This window comes from Aethalodelphis obliquidens, unplaced genomic scaffold, assembly GCF_003676395.1.
Source record: "Aethalodelphis obliquidens isolate GAN/ISIS:26980383/991018 unplaced genomic scaffold, ASM367639v1 scaffold115, whole genome shotgun sequence".
NCBI lineage: Eukaryota > Metazoa > Chordata > Mammalia > Artiodactyla > Delphinidae > Aethalodelphis > Aethalodelphis obliquidens.
Genome location: NW_020838059.1, coordinates 933,078 through 952,654, shown reverse-complemented (window position 1 = coordinate 952,654; position 19,577 = coordinate 933,078). Strand labels below are relative to the sequence as shown.

Here is a 19,577-nt window from a genome sequence, read left to right as displayed (position 1 = left end):
TGGCTATTCAGGGTCTTTTGTGTTTCCATACAAATTGTGAAATTTTTTGTTCTAGTTCTGTGAAAAATGCCAGTGGTAGTTTGATAGAGATTGCATTGAATCTGTAGATGGCTTTGGGTAGTAGAGTCATTTTCACAATGTTGATTCTTCCAATCCAAGGATATGGTATATCTCTCCATCTGTTTGTATCATCTTTAATTTCTTTCATCAGTGTCTTATAGTTTTCTGCATACAGGTCCTTTGTCTCCTTAGGTAGGTTTATTCCTAGGTATTTTATTATTTTTGTTGTCATGATATATGGGAGTGTTTCCTTAATTTCTCTTTCAGATTTTTCATCATTAGTGTATAGGAATGCAAGAGATTTCTGTGCATTAATTTTCTATCCTGCTACTTAACCAAATTCATTGACTAGCTCTAGTAGTTTTCTTGTAGCATGTTTAGCATTCTCTATGTATAGTATCATGTCATCTGCAAACAGTGACAGCTTTACTTCTTCTTTTCCGATTTAGGTTCCTTTTATTTCTTTTCCTTCTCTGATTGCTGTGGCTAAATCTTCGAAAACTATGTTGAATAAAAGTGGTGAGAGTGGGCAACCTTGTCTTATTCCTGATCTTAGTGGAAATGGTTTCAGCTTTTCACCATTGAGGATGATGTTTGCTGTGGGTTTGTCATGTATGGCCTTTATTATGTTGAAGAAAGTTTCCTCTATGCCTACTTTCTGGAGGGTTTTTTTAATCATAAATGGGTGTTGAATTTTGTCAAAATTGAGGTGATCATATTGTTTTTCTCCTTCAAGTTGTTAATATGGTGCATCACGTTGATTGATTTGCGTATATTGAAGAATCCTTGCATTCCTGGGATAAACCCCACTTGATCATAGTGTATGATCCTTTTAATGTGCTGTTGGATTCTGCTTGCTAGTATTTTGTTGAGGATGTTTGTATCTATGTTCATCAGTGATATTGGCCTATAGTTTTCTTTCTTTGTGACATATTTGTCTGGTTTGGTATCACGGTGATGGTGGCCTCGTTGAATGAGTTTGGGAATGTTCCTCCCTCTGCTATATTGTGGAAGAGTTTGAGAAGGATGGGTGTTAGCTCTTCTCTAAATGTTTGATAGAATTCGTCTGTCAAGCCATCTGGCCCTGGGCTTCTGTTTGTTGGAAAAATTTTAATCACAGTCTCAATTTCAGTGCTGTGACTGGTCTGTTTATATTTTCTCTTTCTTCCTCGTTCAGTCTCAGAAGGTTGTGATTTTCTAAGAATTTGTCCATTTCTTCCAGGTTGTCCAATTTATAGGCATATAGTAGCTTGTAGTAATCTCTCATGATCCTTTGTATTTCTGCAGTGTTAGTTGTTACTTCTCCGTTTTCATTTCTAATTCTGTTGATTGGAGTCTTCTCCCTTTTTTCCTTGATGAGTCTGGCTAATGGTTTATCAATTTTGTTCATCTCCTCAAAGAACCAGCTTTTAGTTTTATTGATCTTTGCTATCATTTCCTTCATTTCTTTCTGATCTGCTCTTTATGATTTGTTTCCTTCTGCTACCTTTGGGTTTTTTTGGTTCTCCTTTTCCTAATTCCTTTAGGTAAGGTTAGGTTGTTTATTTGAGATGTTTCTTGCTTCTTGAGGTAGGATTGTATTGCTATAAACTTCTCTCTTAGAACTGCTTTTGCTGCATCCCATAGGTTTTGGGTCATCGTGTTTCCATGGTCATTTGTTTCTATGTATTTTTTGATTTCCTCTGATTTCTTCAGTGATATCTTGTTTACTTGGTAGTTTATTATTTTTTCTCCTTGTGTGTGTATTTTTTCAGAATTTTTCCTTTGATTGACCATAGCATTGTGGTCAGAAAAGATACTTGATACGATTTCAATTTTCCTCAAATTACCAAGGCTTGATTTGTTACCCAAGATATGATCTATCCTGGAGAATGTTCCATGAGCACTTGAGAAGAAAGTGTATTCTGTTGCTTTTGGATAGAATTCCTATAAATATCAATTAAGTCCATGTTGTTTAGTGTATCATTTAAAGCTTGTGTTTCCTTATTTATTTTCATTTTGGATGATCTGTCCATTGGTGAAAGTGAGGTGTTAAAAGTCCCCTAGTATGAGTGTGTTACTGTCGACTTCCCCTTTTATGGCTGTTAGCATTTGCCTTATGTATTGAGGTGCTCCTGTGTTGGGTGCATAAATATTTACAATTGTTAAATCTTCTTCTTGGATTGGTCCCTTGATCATTATGTAGTGTCCTTCTTTGTCTCTTGTAATAGTCTTTGTTTTAAAGTCTATTTTGTCTGATATGAGAATTGCTACTCCAGCTTTCTTTTTATTTCCACTTGCATGGAATATCTTTTTCCATCCCCTCACTTTCAGTCTGTATGTGTCCCTAGGTCTGAAGTGGGTCTCTTGTAGACAGCATATATACGGGTCTTGTTTTTGTATCCATTCAGCCAGTCTATGTCTTCTGGTTGGAGCATTTAATCCATTTACATTTCAGGTAATTATTGATGTGTATGTTCTTATTACCATTTTCTTAATTGTTTTGGGTTTCTTATTGTAGATCTTTTCCTTCTCTTGTGTTTCTTACCTAGAGAAAGTCCTTTAGTATTTGTTGTACAGCTGGTTTGGTGGTGCTGAATTCTCTTAGCGTTTGCTTGTCTGTAAAGCTTTAAAATCTCTGTCGAATCTGAATGAGATCCTTGCTAGTTAGAGTAATCTTGGTTGTAGGTTTTTCCCTTTTATCACTTTATAGATGTCCTACCAGTACCTTCTGGCTTGCAGAGTTTCTGCTGAAAGATCAGCTGTTAAGCTTTTGGGTATTCCCTTGTACGTTATTCATTGTTTTTCCCTTGCTGCTTTCAATATTTTTTCTTTGTATTTAATTTTTGATAGTTTGATTAATATGTGTCTTGGTGTGTTTCTCCTTGGATTTTTCCTGTATGGGACTCTGCACTTCCTGGACTTGATTAAGTATTTCCTTTCCTATATTAGGGAAGTTTTCAACTCTAATCTCTTCAAATATTTTCTCAGTCCCTTTCTTTTTCTCTTTTTCTTCTGGGACCCCTATAATTCGAATGTTGGTATGTTTAATGTTGTCCCAGAGGTCTCTGAGACTGTCCTCAATTCCTTTCATTCGTTTTTCTTTATTCTGCTCTGCAGTAGTTATTTCCACTATTTTATCTTCCAGGTCACTTAGCCGTTCTTCTCCCTCAGTTATTCTGCTGTTGATTCCTTCTAGAGAATTTTTAATTTCATCTATTGTGTTGTTCATCATTGTTTGTTTGCTCTTTCGTTCTTCCAGGTCCTTGTTAAACGTTTCTTTTATTTTTTCCATTCTATTTCCAAGCTTTTGTATCATTTTTAGTATCATCACTCTGAATTCTTTTTCAGGTAGGCTGCCTATTTCCTCTTCATTTGTTTGGTCTGGTGGGTTTTTACCTTGCTCCTTCATCTGTTGTGTGTTTCTCTGTCTTCTCATTTTGCTTAACTTACTGTGTTTGGGGTCTCCTTTCTGCAGGCTGCAGGTTCGTACTTTCCATTCTTTTTGGTGTCTGACCCCAGTGTCTAATGTTGGTTCAGTGGCTTGTGTAGGCTTTGTGGTGGAGGGGACTAGTGCCTGTGTTCTGGTGGATGAGGTTGGATCTTGTCTTTCTGGTGGGCCGGACAGCGTCCAGTGGTGTGTTTTGGGGTTTCTGTGACCTTATTATTACTTAGGCAGCCTCTCTGCTAATGGGTGGGGTTGTGTTCCTGTCTTGCTAGTTGTTTTGCCTAGGGTGTCCAGTACTGTACCTTGCTGGTTGTTGAGTGGAGCTGGGTCTTAGCATTGAGATGGAGATCTCTGGGAGAACTTTCACCGTTTGATATTACGTGGAGCTGTGACGTCTCTGGTGGTCCAATGTCCTGAAGTTGGCTCTCCCACCTCAGAGGGACAGGCCTGACACCCAGCCAGAGCACCAAGACCCTGTTAGCTGCACGGCTCAGAAGAAAAGGGAGAAAAAAAGAAAGAGAAAAAGAAAAACAAAATAAAGTTTCTTAAAAAATATAATTTTTAAAAATAAAAAATAGTAAAAAGTAATTAGAAAAAGAAAAAAACAACCAAACAAACATAAAAAACAGAGAGACATAACCCTAGAACAAATGGTAAAAGCAAAGCTATACAGAGAAAATCACACAAGGAAACATACTCATAGTCACAGAAAGAGAAAAAGGAAAAAACGTATGTATATATCATTGCTCCCAACGTCCACTGCCTCAAATTTGGGTTGATTCTTTGTCTATTCAGGTATTCCACAGATGCAGGGTACATCAAGTTGAATGTGTAGATTTAATCTGCTGCTCCTGAGGCTGCTGGGAGAGATTTCCCTTTCTCTTCTTTGTTCGCACAGCTCCTGGGGTTCCGCTTTGGATTGGCCCCGCCTCTGCATGTAGGTCGCCTGAGGGCGTCTGTTCCCTGCCCACACAGAATGGGGTTAAAGTAGCAGTTGATTAGGGCGCTCTGGCTCACTCAGCCTGGGGGGAAGATGGGGTACGGAATGTGGGGCGAGCCTGCAGCGGCAGAGGCCAGCATGATGTTGCAACAACCTGAGGCGTGCCGTGTATTCCCCGGGGAAGTTGTCCCTGGATCACAGGACCCTGACAGTGGCGGGCTGCACAGGCTCCCAGGAGGGGAGGAGTGGATAGTGACCTATGCTTGCACACAGGCTTTTTGGTGGCTGCAGCAGCAGCCTTAGCATTTCATGCCCATCTCTGGGGTCTGCGCTGATAGCTGCAGCTTGTGCCCCTCTCTGGAGCCTGTTGAGGCGGTGCTCTCAATCCCCTCTCCTCACGCACCCCAAAACAATGGTCTGTTGCCTCTTAGGCAGGTCCAGACTTTTCCCCCAACTTCCTCCCAGCTAGATGTGGTGCACTAGCCCCCTTCAGGCTGTGTTCATGCAGCCAACCCCAGTCCTCTCCCTGGGATCTGACCTCTGAAGAAGCTGGAGCCTCAGGTCCCAACCCCCACCCATCTTGGTGGTTGAACAGACAAGCCTCTCAGGCTGGTGAGTGCTGGTTGGCACTGATACTCTGTGCAGGAATCTCTCCACTTTGCCCTTTGCACCCCTGTTCCTGCATTCTCCTCCTTGTCTTTGAGACTTCCACCCCGCCACCCCCCATCTCCGCCAGTGAGGGGCTTCCTGGTGTGTGGAAACTTTTCCTCCTTCACAGCTGCCTCCCAGAGGTGCAGGTCCTGTCTCTATTCTTTTGTCTCTGTTTTTTCTTTTTTCTTTTGCCCTACCCAGGTACGTGGGGAGTTTCTTGCCTTTTGGGAAGTCTGAGGTCTTCTGCCAGCGTTCAGTAGGTGTTTTGTAGGAGTTGTTCCACATGTAGTTGTATTTCTGTTGTATTTGTGGGGAGGAAAGTGATCTCCACATCTTACTCTTCTGCCATCTTGAATGTCTCCCCTGCTTCCCATAGATTTTTGAAAGTTGTGTTTCCACTTTCATTTGTCTTGAGGTATTTTATGATTTCCACTTTGATTTCTTCTTTGACCCATTGGTCTTTTAGTAGCATATTGTTTAGTCTCCACTTGTTTGTGTTTTCCCCATTTTTCTTTTGTAATTGATTCCTAGTTTCATACCATTGTGGTTGGAAAAAATGCTTAATCTAATTTCTAGTCTCTTAAATTTGTTGAGAAACTTGTTTTGTGGCCTAGCATGTGATCTATCCTGGAGAACGTTTCATGTGCACTTGAAAAGGATGTGTATTTTGCTCTTTTGGGATGGAATGTCATGTAAGTCGATATCTATTAAGTCCAACTTGTCTATTGTGTCATTTAAGACCATTGTTACCTTGTTGATTTTTTGTCTTGGTTGTCTGTCCATTGATGTAAGATGGGTATTAAAAGTTCCTTACTATCATTGTATTATTGTCAATTTCTCCCTTTAAGTCTGTTAATATTTGCCTTACATATTTACGTTCTCCTGTATTGGGTACATACATGTTAATGAATTTAATATCCTCCTCTTGTATTGATCCATTTATCATTATATAATGCCTTTTTGTGTCTTTTGTTGTAGCCTTTGTTTTAAAGTCTTTTTGTCTGATATGAGTATTGCTACCCCTACTTTCTTGTCATTTCCGTTTGGATGAAATATCTTTGTCTATCCTCTCACTTTCAGTCTATGTGTCTTTAGCTCTGAAGTGAGTGTCTTGTACAGCATATATATGGGTCTTGTTATTTTATCCAATCAACCACCCTATGTCTTTTGTTTTGTTTTGTTTTACTTTTATTGGAGTATAGTTGATTTACAGTGTTGTGTTAGTTTCTGCTGTACAGCAAAGTGGATCAGTTATACATAAACATAGATCCACTCTTTTTTAGATTCTTTCCCCATATAGGTCTTTAGAGAGTATTGAGAAGAGTTCCCTGTGCTATACAGTAGGTACCCTATGTCTCTTGATTGGAGCATTTAGTCCATTGACATTTAAGGTAAGTATTGATAGGTATCTATTTATTGCCATTTTATTACTTGTTTTCTGGTTGTTTTTGTACTTCTTTGTTCATTTCTTCTTCGTTTTCTTCCCTTGTGGTTTGTAGATTTTCTTAAATCTACAACAGGTACGTGTGTGTTCCTTTCTTCCCTTTCTTCCCTTGTGTGTGTTCCTTCCTTCCCTTTCTTCCCTTGTGTGTGTTCCTTTCTTCCCTTGTGGTTTGTAGATTTTCTTAAATCTATAACAGGTATGTGTGTGTTCCTTTCTTTTTCGTTTTTTTTAAATCTATGGTTGGCTTTTGATTTGTGCTTACCATCAGTTTCCTGTATGTTGGCCTATAACTATATCTACTTGTTTTAAACTGGTAGTCATTTAAGTTCAGCCACATTTTAAAGATCTACATTTTTTACTCCTCTCCCCCACATTGTGTGTTTTTGATGACATATGTTACATCTTTGTGTTTGTCTCTTACCTTTGTATCATTGTACTTGATTTTACAATTTTTGTCTTTTTTTTAAATTAATAAACTTCTTTTTAGAGCAATTGTAGGTTCACAGCAAAATTGAACAGAAAGTACAGAGCGTTCTCCTATACCCCCATGCCCACATGTGCACAGTATCTCCCCCCGTTATCAACATCCTGCCCCAAAGGGGTACATTTGTTAATTGATGAATCTACAGTGATATATCATTAGTACCCAAAGTCCACAGTTTCCATTAGGGTTCACCTTTGGTATTGTACATTCTATGGGTTTTGACAAATGTATGACTTGTATCTACCATTGTAGTATCATGTGGAATAGTTCAGCTGCCCTAAAAGTCCTCTGTGCTCCAGCTATTCATCCCTCCCTCCCACCTAACTTCTGGCAAACACTGATCATGTTACTGTCTTCACAGCTTGTCTTTTTGCAGAATGTCATATAGTTGGAATCATATAGTATGTAGCTTTTTCAGATTGGCTTCTTTCACTTAGTAATGTGCATTTAAGGTTCCTCTATGTCTTTTCATGGCTTGATAGTTCATTTCTTTTTTGTTGTTGTTGTTAGTTTCTGCTTTATAACAAAGTGAATCAGTTATACATATACATATGTTCCCATATCTCTTCCCTCTTGCATCTCCCTCCCTCCCACCCTCCCTATCCCACCCCTCTAGGTGTTCACAAACCATACTAGTTTACTTAAGTGATTGGTCTACATCCTTTACTATATGTTTTCCTTTACTAGTGGGATTTTTCCTTTCCTATAAACTCTTACTTCTTGTAGCCTTTTCTTTTCCATTTAAAGAAAACCCTTTAACACTTCATCTAAGGTCAGTTTACTATTGATGAACTCTTTTAGTTTTTGGTTGTCTGAGTAGTTCTTTATCTCTCCTTCAATTCTGAATGATAGCCTTGCTTGGTAGTGTATCCTAGGTTGTAGGTTTTTCCCTTTCAGCACTTTAAATATATCATGCTACTCCCTTATGGCCTGCAAAATTTCTGCAGAAAAATCAGCTGATAGCCTTTTGGGGGTTCCGTTGTATGTGACTCTTTATTTTTCTCTTGCTGACTTTAGAATTCTCTCTTTATCTTTAACATTAACCATTTTAAGTCTGATATTTCTTGGTCTGGTTCTCCTGGGGTTCATCTTGTTTAGGACTCTCTGTGTTTCCTGTACCTGGAAATCTATTTCCTTCTTCAGCTTCGGGAATTTTTCATCCATAATTTCATCAAGTACATTTCTACCCCTTTCTCTCTCTCTCTTCTCCTTCTGGGACCCCTACAGTGCAAATGTTAGTATGTTTGATGTTGTCTCATAAGCCCCTTAAACTATCCTTATTTTCAAAAATGCGTTTTTATTTTTGCTCTGCTGATTGCATGATTTACATTCTTTTATCTTCCAGATCACTTAGGCATTCTTCTGTATCACCTAATCTTCTATTACTTCCCTCTAGTGTATTTTTCATTTCAGTTATTGTATTCTTCAGTTCTGACTGGTTTGTTTTTATACTTTCTAGTTACTTGCTAAAATTCTCACTGTGTTCGTCTATTCTTTCCCCAAGTTCAGCTAGTATTCTTATTACTAAAGCTTTGAACTCTTTATCTGGTAAATTAATTATCTCTCTTTCATTAGGATTTTTTTCAGGTTTTTTTTTCTTGTTCTTTCATTTGAAACATATTCTTCTGTCTTCTCATTTTGTTTAACTTTCTCTATCTCTATGAAGTTAGGTGATAGAGTTACCTATCTGACGCTTCTGTGGGAGCATCCCTATACAGTCTACATGTGCCCAGTGGCTATGGTAGGAGAGCCAGATCTGACGTGAGCAAGAGTCACATCTTTCCCCAGGGTGTGCTGGCAGCTATCAGCTTGGTAGAAGGTGGTGCTGGAGATGGAAGGGCTAGAGCCAGAGCCAGGGCTTCTTCTATGCTCAGCGGCCATCACCGCCTCACTGGGGGCAGAGTTGGTGCCCAAGGTACTGGAGCAGAAGCCCTGAAGTTCAGGTCCGAGCTGGTTCCTTTCCCTCTAAGTGTGTGCACCACCCCCCTGGCAATGGCACCTCTGCCACAGTGGAGAGCAGCACTGGAGCAACAGGTACTAGAGGGGGCCTGTGGGACAGGCCAGGGTAAGTGCTGGGACAGTCCCAGCAAGTTAGTCCGAGCCCCAGGCAATTTTCAATCTGCTGCTTCCTCGTGTGCATGCTGGTAATGGCTGCCTTCCCCTTGTTCAGAGGCAGGGTTGGGTCCAAGGCAGCTCTGTTCTCTCTAAGTGTGAACACTCTCCTTGGCAGCAGCAGCCTTTATGGCAGTGGAGAGCTGCACCAGAGCAAGAGAGGCTGTAGTGGGCACCCGGTGCAGGCTGGGGAGCAGGCTGTGGCAGTTGCGGGAAACCAGCCAGAGCTCCAGGTAGTTTTCAGTCTGTTTCCTCCGCCTTGTTCCCTGGGAGTAAGCAAGTGTGTGCATGCTCTTCATGAGTGGAGTGTCAGTTTCTTACAGCCCTCTGGTAAGTCCCACTGGTTTTCAAACCAGCTAAGGGGACTCGTCTTCCCGGAGTCAGGCCCAACATGTGGCTTGAACCCATCACTACCCACAGAGGATCCTTGAGGCTGTGATATCCCCTGCCTCTTGTATGTCCCCTCCTTGGGCACTTGTCCCAACCAGATCGCTTTTCCTCCCTTCCTGCCCAACTCTGTGCAACTCTTTCTTTATAGCCTTGGTTGTAGAAGAGCCTTTATGTCAGGCTCCAGGTTGTTTTCAGCAGGAGTTGCTTCATATGTAAGATATATTTTGATGTGTTTGTGGAAGGAGGTGAGCTCAGCATCCTCCTACTCTGCCATCTTGATCTCCCTCCCATCTGCCCCTGACTTTCCACAGGAGACAAGTAAGATGATCATCCTACATTTTTCCCCTTTGGACTTCCTCAGAGTATTTCCATACTAAAATGTTGTTGTTATCTTTGCTGTTTTAGTGGCGATGGTACTGTCTAAGACTTAAATTTGTAACAATCTACCTATAGCTGAAGAGTCCAAATCCAAGCTAAGGAAGGACAGGTGATGAAGGTCAAGGAATAATGAGAATGTCCTGAGATGGATCTCTGAGGTTTTCATTTTCACAGATGCATTTTTGTGCAACATGTATAAGTCATCTACCATTAGTTGTAAATCAATGTGACATTAATTTAGCCATTCATCCTTTTTGCTGCTGCAGAACTTAGAGCTCCTTCCTGGGCTATGGCTTTAAGAAGGCAATGCAAACACAGATATAGAAGTAAACTAATTTTGCAATAGAGATAGAAAGATTTAGAAATTTTAATATTCTTAAGAGACTATTTGATTTGTGTTGAGAGGGAGCTGACTTGATTTTCTTAGAGGCTCTAAAGAAGAGTGAATATGAATGATTGGGCAAGCCAGCATCTTTATAAAGGTGATTTTTAAATTGCATTGCTTGGAGTGTTTACCATTTATTTACTTGACTTTTGCCCTTGCGTGAAAAACCAAAAGGAAATATGTCTTACTTTGGTTTAAGAAGCTGGCGACGTGGTGAATGGGGAGTTAGAACTTAGGTATTATCTACCCCAGATTCAGGAAGTCAGGGAGATGAGGTTATACGAATGAAAACTTGTTTTCAAGGTTCCCTCCACTCTGAAAATTGGGGTTTTGCATGAGAAGTTTTAGTCCCAAAATAAAAGATTGGGAAGTGCAAATGTTGTGTAAATGAGAGATCTTTCTCTTTTTCCAACTTGGTATTCCTTGATTGAAAATCTTAAATTATATTTATTGATGAGTTAGGATTCACTTCATAGCATGTTTAAAATTCAAAATGTGACTTGATTTTTAAATCTTTGATTTACATACTTTCAGGAACCCATTTATTATAGAAATCAAGAACAGCTGTGTTCTCCCTAAGGTTGATTGTTTCAGTCAAATCCTTTTAAAACGCGAATTAAGAAGATTAGGATTTAATCTTTGTTTCTTCCAACAACAACAAAAAATCTCATCATAGAGTTAATATACCTCCTAGTCCAGAATGTGTTATTGGAAAGTACATATTCAGTACTGTCTACTTTTTAATCAATGGTATATTTATAACTTTTAGATTATTTTGTAGTTACGTCAGAAAAACTGAAAGATTTGCTCTTTTTATTTTTCCAAATTCATTGAATTTAGGAAGTTACAGGGTGGTGAACCTATCACTGAGCTTTTTGGTGAGTATTTTTGCCGCAAGGTACTAGAAAGACAAGAACCATCACCAAAAGTAGGAAGAGGTAACTTGTGGGTTAGCTATTATACAATGTCTTGGTAAGAAATTAAGCACCAAGTAAATCAATAACGATGGTACGCAAGTTTTGGAGAAGGTATTATAACAAAATGTTAGCATTAAAGAAACATTTGCAACCTACGAAGCCTAAACTATTTTTAAAAGCTCATATGGGCAGCTGAAGATGTATTTGTCCCATGTGAATACTAGAGGTGGGTGGGGATAAAACAAGTAGCTTGCCATATCAAAGAGACTATGGCATACATGGAAAGTGTCTTTTAGAAATAGGAAAAAATCCAATCAAGGAGAATGGGGAAGCTTATACATTTAGCAGGTCATGTGCGAACTGTCATTTAGGTTGGTTGAAAAAAGAAAAATTGGCGAAATTCTTTAAAATCAGTCATAAGTTTTTAAGTTACTCAAAAGCAGGCAGTTTACTGGGTCTATTTGGTGATGATGGTGCAACAAACTTGACAGAAAAATAATAAACTTTAATGATCTATTTGTCTAATAAAAGAAGATATAAGGGAACATGCTATCTCAATAATTTGTCCCCTGAAATTGATGACCAGGTTCAACTGTAATAAATGAACAGATAATCTAGGTCCAATTAACAAATTAAATATAGACAGTTCATCAGAACTATATAGCATCCTTCTATATTTTGAAGGAACTCAAAGTAAGGTTTTAGGTCTGGACTAATATAGCACTTAAGTATAAGTTAGATTGACATGTATACACTGCTATATTTAAAATAAAACACCTTCCCATGAAAAAATAAATAAAAAATAATAAATTAATAACTTGCCATTTCTGTGAGGTTTGGAAATCTTTTTTTCTACTTGATCAGTAGTATATATTCAGCAATATGAGTTTAAGTAAGGTCAAAGGTTATCTTGTGGGAGTAAAATTTGAATTCAGAATTGTACACTGTTAGATAAAGGATATTTCTGAATCAGGAAAGGGCAGTGAATTTATAAATCTAAGTCATGCCTATACATCTGTTAACCTAAAACCTTATGCTTGATTCAGATTTTGTTGTAGCAAAATATTGATTTATTCTGGATTCCTACTGTGAGATGTGTTGTGAAAGTTCAGCATATTACCATTTCCTTATGAGTACTTGCAATCATGATAAAAGCATAGAATCTTATTGCAGCCATTGATGAGACCATTACATACAGATAGGATCCCAAGTAAAGAAGAAAAAAAGGACTCGTAGATTCTTGCATCTTTTGTGCTCTGTGTTGTTTATATGGTGGTTTAGAAGTATAGGTGCAGTGATTAGGATGTCCAAGTTGGAGAGAGAGATTTAAAAGGTAACATTTTGCTGGTGGAATGTAAGAATTTTAACAACTCACCTACCTAGAGCTTAGATTAGGTATTCTCTCATTATCACTACCATTGCATTAATGTGCAAATTGTGTATATTCAGCTGCTTTATTCTAAAAAGAGTCTGGCCCTTTGGTGTGCACCAGAGACATTTGCTATAGGAGATTGTGATCCTTAGCAGGATCAGCTAAGCCCACTTAGTGTGGGTGATCCAGTAGAATATGGACTAGTTGGCCATTTGGGATACAGATGTTCTAACAAAGCACGTGCGGAGAGTCAAGGGAGTTTGTATGCTTTTTTTTTTTTAAATGTGGTATTGTCTTATGTGATTTATTTTCCTTCATTTAAAAACTTGATGCAAAATGTTTGTGCTCTTTCCTTTCCTTCTCTCCCCGCCCCCCCTTAGAATAATATAGCCGATCCAGAAGAACTGTTCACAAAATTAGAACGCATTGGAAAAGGCTCCTTTGGAGAAGTGTTCAAAGGTATTGATAACCGCACCCAGCAAGTGGTTGCTATTAAAATCATAGACCTTGAGGAAGCCGAAGATGAAATTGAAGACATTCAGCAAGAAATAACTGTTTTGAGTCAGTGTGACAGCTCATATGTAACAAAATACTATGGATCATATTTAAAGGTAATGTGTACGCTGGATTATTTAAGTCATAAGGTATTTTCATTATAAGTATTTCTTTTTTTTTAACTCTGTTTTTCGAAAGGCAATGTCTTAAATTAGGATTTGACAGCCTTTGGCCTCCAGACAGAACTCAGCTCCATTTGTAGTGCCAAAATAGGCTGGTTTTAGATTTGGCAGCTGTATCCTGAATGCATCCCAGTACTCAGCTGCAACATTTTTCCACACCTGAACTTTTGGGTTGATAGAGGAACAGAAAGGCAGCTGAGCCTTGAGACGTATCCTTTGCCTGGAAAGAGCTTTCTCCCTGGGCTTTTAACACATTATTCTCAATGGTCCAGTCTGTCTCAACCTCAGAATGGATGGCATATGTAAGCATGTCACTATTCCACTGAGTTATGGTGGTTATTTACACATCTCTCTCTCCCTCTAGGTTGTAAGCTTCTTGACAGCAGGGAGTTTAGTTCAACCCGTCTTGGTTTTCACATCACTTAGCACAGAGCATGGCACATCTTAAGTACATGATAAATGTTTGTTGAAATGGAATTAAATAGATTAATATCGTTCCCCCCCACCAAAAATAAGTTGGATTTTTAGTTTCTAGGATTATGGAATTAGCAGACACCTGAAGTTCCAGCAGATGGAGTTATTACTGCATCACAGAAAACTCTTTGGTGACTAAAACCCGAGTTCTTGGGTTCCATATTTATAGAGTCAGGATTTGTGTCTATTGAAATATAAAACAATACATAATTAGAAAAATCTAGCTTAGAGTTTAAATTATCTTAAAATTTAAAAAATGTATCCCCATATTGATATTTTTTAAAGGAGGGCAGTATTAGTTAGATCTTTGATTTTCAGAGCTTACAAGGGGGAAGGTTTTGTTTGTCTGTTTGTCCATCCATCTATCTCTAGGCCAAAAGGGTGTGTTTATAACCCATCAGGCTGTTGGCCTGCACAAAAATTGATGCTGTCTTTTTATGTTCTGCTGATCAAATATACCCTAGGATAAACTATCTATATTAGTTAATACTGATATAGAAATTCATCTATTTCCCTGGCTTTTTACAGAGCCTAACCTTTTTTTTTTTTTTTTTTTGGCTGCGCTGCACGACTTGCGGGATTGAACCCAGGCCTCCTGCAGGAGAAGCACAGAGTCCTAACCACTGAACTGCCAGGGAATTCCCCACAGAGCCTAATTTATTCTAATAGTACGTGAATTAGGTGACTGTGGCATTAATGCATAGTAGAATGAATCATTAAATAGCCAAACAGTCACTATGTGTCACACACTGTACTAAGTTATGGAGATGTAAAAGTGAACAACTCCTGCCATTAAAGAGCTCACAGTCTCATATTGCACTAAAATAGTGTAGATTTTGTGATTGAATATGTACAAGGTACAGATGAGGCATAAATAAGAAAATGGTTACCTCTACCCTTTTTTTCCATGATGGTGTGAAGGAAAGGCTTCCAAGAGGAGGTGATACTGCTGGTAGCTCCTATACAATATACTTTTAAGTGTTAGCCATTACTCTATTTTACTGTATACCTAATTACTTGATTCTTTGTGGTTCACTTTGCTTTTATATTCTTTCCTAAAAAGCTTATTTAGTGGGTCAGATTCCTTTTTGGGAATCCTATGGGGGTGGTCATTCAATCTCAGTGGTTTTAAGTCTCCCTTCTAATTTCCATAGCAGGCGGGGTTGTAGGCAGTCCAGGGAATTTGTTGTTGTTGTTGGTGATGTGTGTGTGTGTGTTTTGCTTATTCTGGTTTACTCTTTCTGGATTGAATCCTTGTAATTCCAGACCCACTCTAGAGCAAATCTGAACACTTGCTATTTTTAGGCACCTGTATCAGGTAAGCTAGTTTTGGTGACTGACTTATATTAAAGAAGCCCTATTTAAAATGCGCTATTGTATATTATATTGAAAATGGGTACTGACATGGTATTGAGTTTTATTGTTTGCTTACAACCTTTCTTTATTCATATTCAGTACTCACATGGAAAATGAATTATAACTCTGTTTTTATTATTTATTCCTAAGATTTCACATTTAAAAAAACTTTCCTCATAGTGTACATGTACTGGTCACCCAAAAAAAACTTAATCTTTTAATAAATCCAACTGATAGTTTGTTTTCTCCAAATCTTGATTGTTGAATGTTCTCAGGCCAGTTAGTGATACAAAACTGTTATCCAAGATGTCTTCTTACAGAATTAAACTGCATTATTTTTATCTCGTTTACCCGTCATTAATTAAAATACATGATGAGAAAGCCTACCTTGAAGAACATGTTACTTCATGATAAAATTGTAGAAATTCACAGATGGCTGCTACTGATTACATTTGTATCTAGATTATCTGTACACACACATATTAGCTCTATATGGATATACATATATATGCACAGAGAAAAAGAAATATGATTTTATAACTCTTTAATACCATTTATTTAAATTACTTTCTTAAATTGACCACTTGTTTATTTTCCATTTATATTAAACCATAGTGTGACTTCACAGGCTTAAATTTTTTTAAACTAAAGTCACATCAAATATAACAGGGTTCTGTTTAGTTCAGTCAGTGAAATCAAGGCTACATCCTCTAAGTACCATCGGAGAACTGCATCATCAATCGACTTATGTTCTTGTTGTGGCCCATCCTTCCGTTTCAGATGACATGGGAGATTTTGTGAGTCAAGTTAACTGAGTAAAGTAGGATACAGGTTCTTCTCAGGTTGTCCTAACACAGGACATAACCAAGACCCTCACTGTTAGCTGGAGGAAAATTTATTGCACTTGAGAGAAAATTATATGCTCTCTGCAACTGTATGTAGTTGTAGCACTTTCCTTGAGACATGCAGAAATGTACTAGGTATTCATTTTGACTGAGCTCACTGTATAACTTCGTTTTTAAAAACAAGAGTAAAAACCAGACAGACACATCAGTATGACCACAATATTTTCCTTTAATTTTACTTCACTGCAGATTTTCTTGACAGACAAAGTTAGTCTTTATGACGAGTGCTAAAATAAGCAAACCCTTCCCTTCTGATCTCATAACATTGGAAGAATCTTTTATAATCTTTAAATATTTTTCTAGTTCGATGTAAATCTTAAAATGAAGCTCACTCAGGCATTGAATAGAACTTGAATCATGCCTTTATTTGCTGCTGAAAATTGCTTTTAGATTTCTGTTTATGTTAAGGAAATATGCCCCCCTCCACATACCACAACGACTGATATTTATTTAAAAAAAAAGAATTGAATGATTGAAGTAAAATATTCCAGAATAGAGTCTGTACAGTTTTGTTTCCTTCTCATTATTTTTCCTGAGACTTTTGTGTGTGCTTATTTCCGAAGTATGGCGAATGTTTCTGGAATATTTCTGGAATATTCTTTAATTTTTAAAAATCATAGTTTTCTTATAAAACTTGAAGGAAATTGGAGAGGGAAATATTTCCTCCTTGTACAGTGGTTTTTTCTCTCAAAATAAGAATAGCTTTAAACTTCCTATAATACACCTCTAAGAAGCCCCATATTAGATTCAATTCAGCAGATATTTATTTTTCCGTCACTACTCTGTGCACTCCTCTCATTCTGCATATTTGCCCTGGTCGGTCTCATCTACTTTATTCTGACAATTTCTAAATTCATGTCTCTGGTTTCAGCCTCTCTCCTTAGCCCCAGATAGGTATATCTAACTTGTCTCATATCTCCCACTTATCTGTGGGTAGGTACCTCAAGTGCAATAACCCAAAACGTGGGGAATAGCATTTAAAGTGGGTCTTGAGTATGATTTTGATAGGGTTTGGGATGTGAGGGTGGGGTATAGACAAGGCATTCTAGACTGGAAGAAAACGATTCCAAGGTGGTAAAGTATCTGGCAAGATGCTCTCTACTATTCCTTGCAGTTATATAAGATTTCACATTCTGTTTCTTTTCTTATCGTGGTATAATATATATCGCGAAAGTTACCATTTTAACCATTTTAAATGTACAGTTCTGTGGCATTTCATGCACTCATGTGATTTTGCAACCATCACTAGCATTCATCTCCAGAACTTTTTCATCTTCCTCAACTGAAACTCTGTACCCGTTAAACTATATAACTCCCCATTCTCTCCTCACCATAGTCCTTGGTAACCACCATTCTACTTTCTGTCTCTATGAGTTTCCCTACCGTAGACTCTTCATATAAGTGGAATCATACAACATTTGCCCTTTGGTGACTGGCTTATTTGACTTACACATGCTGGTTTATGTGGTCAGTGTTATGATTGGCTATCTGCTTCATAGACCAACCTACTTAATTCAACATGTACTTGATCTATGTTCAATAATTATCTCATAAATATATATAATGGGTATTTTAAATGTTTTTTTAAACGTTTTTTCTATGAGCAAATGAATTCCAAGTTCCACAGTAGCATTTCTCCCCCCTATAGCCAAGTGTCTGCTTTAGTGGCAAATTCAAAGGCCCCATGGGGTGATGGAGTTGATACTCCAGACACCAGTGATTTGTTAAAACTAGGCTCCAACTTCTCCCCAGTAAACAGTATAACTCTGAAGTACTTAACTCTTTTTTCAAATTTTTATTGGAGTATAGTTGATTTATAATGTTATGTTAGTTTCAGGTGTACAGCAAAATGAATCAGTTATACATATACATATATCCACTCCTCTTAAGATTCTTTTCCCATATAGGCCATTACAGAGTATTGAGTAGAGTTTCCTGTGCTATACAGTAGGTCCTTATTAGTAATCTATTTTATATATAGTAGTGTGTGTGTGTCAGTCCCAATCTCCCAATTTATCCCTCCTCCCCCCTTACCCCCTGGTAACCATAACTTTGTTTTCTACATCTGTAACTATTTCTTGAATTACTTACTCTTTAGGCGTTCTGAATTTTGGAACAGAGAGCCATTTCTTAACCCCTAACTGACCACCCATGTTGATGCAGGGCTTTATTTTATTTATTTATTTATTTTTGGCTGTGTTGGGTCTTTGTTACTGCGTGTGGGCTTTCTCTAGTTGCGGCGAGCGGGGGCTACTCTTCGTTGCGGTACGCGGGCTTCTCATTGTGGTGGCTTCTCTTGTTGCGGAGCACGGGCTCTAGGCGCATAGGCTTCAGTAGTTGTGGCGCGTGGGCTTAGTTGCCCCGAGGCATGTGGGATCTTCCCAGACCAGGGCTCAAACCTGTGTCCCCTGCATTGGCAGGCGGATTATTAACCCCTGCACCACCAGGGAAGTCCCTGCTGCAGGACTTTAAACTTAACTCCTCCAACCCATTGTTAAAACATTTGGATCATTTTATAATTGGAGAAGTGACATTTTTCCTTCAGGGACTTCCTATACTTAAATGTGCCAGATATATTGTTATGGTTTAGAGGTTTAGAGTCATTTGGCTCTTTTGGATTTGTAAACCAGTATGTAGATATCAACTTAGTCTTTTAAATTATTTAAGAACAAACCAAACATACATATTTGCATTCTCCAACACAGACATCTTTTACCAGAAATCAAAGATAGAAATTGTAGTCCCCCAAAAGAATACAAACACAGGGTCTAGGTTTTTTGGTTGGGTTTGGTTTGTGATTGGTGTTTTCATTAAGACCTGCTGTGGACAAGGAACAAGTAAGAGCCTGTGTGGGTTAAGCTTCCTTGAGTAGGGAGGAGCCCCACTGGCTCGCCATTCCTGCCTGTGCCCACTCGGGCCTCGCTTCAATTCCCCTGCCTGCCTCGCAGTCTTCTGAATGTTTGGACCTATGACCATCCTCCAGCGAGGTTTGTCTGCAGAAGTGACAATCAGAAGGAAGCAGCCAGAAAAGCTATGAGGCAGCTCTGGTTCCCTGCCTGTTTCAGAAGAGTCCTAGTTCCACTGAATAGCTCGCTTGCAAAGAGGAAGCCTTCTTTTCAGATCGGGAATTTGCTTAGTCATAAGTTTACTGACTTTTTAAGCTTTCTATGAATACATTTTGGTAGGTTTCTGTTTTGAATCGGTACCAAAAAAAAGACACACATTGTTTTTAACTTGGAAAACAGGCGCTTTCATTCATGCAGAACTGCAAAACAGATAAACATGTTTTATAAGATCTTTTTATTTTTCTTTGAATGTCAGGTGAATGGGAAGCATTCTGAATTCATGAGGTAGAATGTAGTACTTAGGAAAAAAAACGTGGCAAAAGATAAACTTCTCAGGCTGTACGGCATTGTGAGAAACACTTTTTTCTTCTGTAGAAAAAAATAGGAAGACTCATCAGGTTCACAGTTCTCATGTTCTGAGTCCTAATTTCTATACATGGAAACAAGTTACATGAACCACTCCTGGAACTCTTCTCCTCTCCCACTGTTAGGGGGATTTATTTCCTCTCCTGCCTACTGTATACACCACTCTCTCTTCTC

At 38.4% G+C, this 19,577-nt stretch overlaps 1 protein-coding gene across 2 annotated transcripts in view; it reads left to right on the top strand.

The window, feature by feature from the left end:
* STK26 (serine/threonine kinase 26) overlaps positions 1-19,577 on the top strand; it is a 63,732-nt gene that overhangs the window by 31,855 nt on the left and 12,300 nt on the right. For both annotated transcript variants that reach the window (XM_027097580.1, XM_027097579.1), the window contains exon 3: positions 12,941-13,171. In XM_027097580.1, coding sequence (XP_026953381.1) covers positions 12,941-13,171 — 231 coding nt within the window. The remainder of the gene's footprint in view (positions 1-12,940; positions 13,172-19,577) is intronic.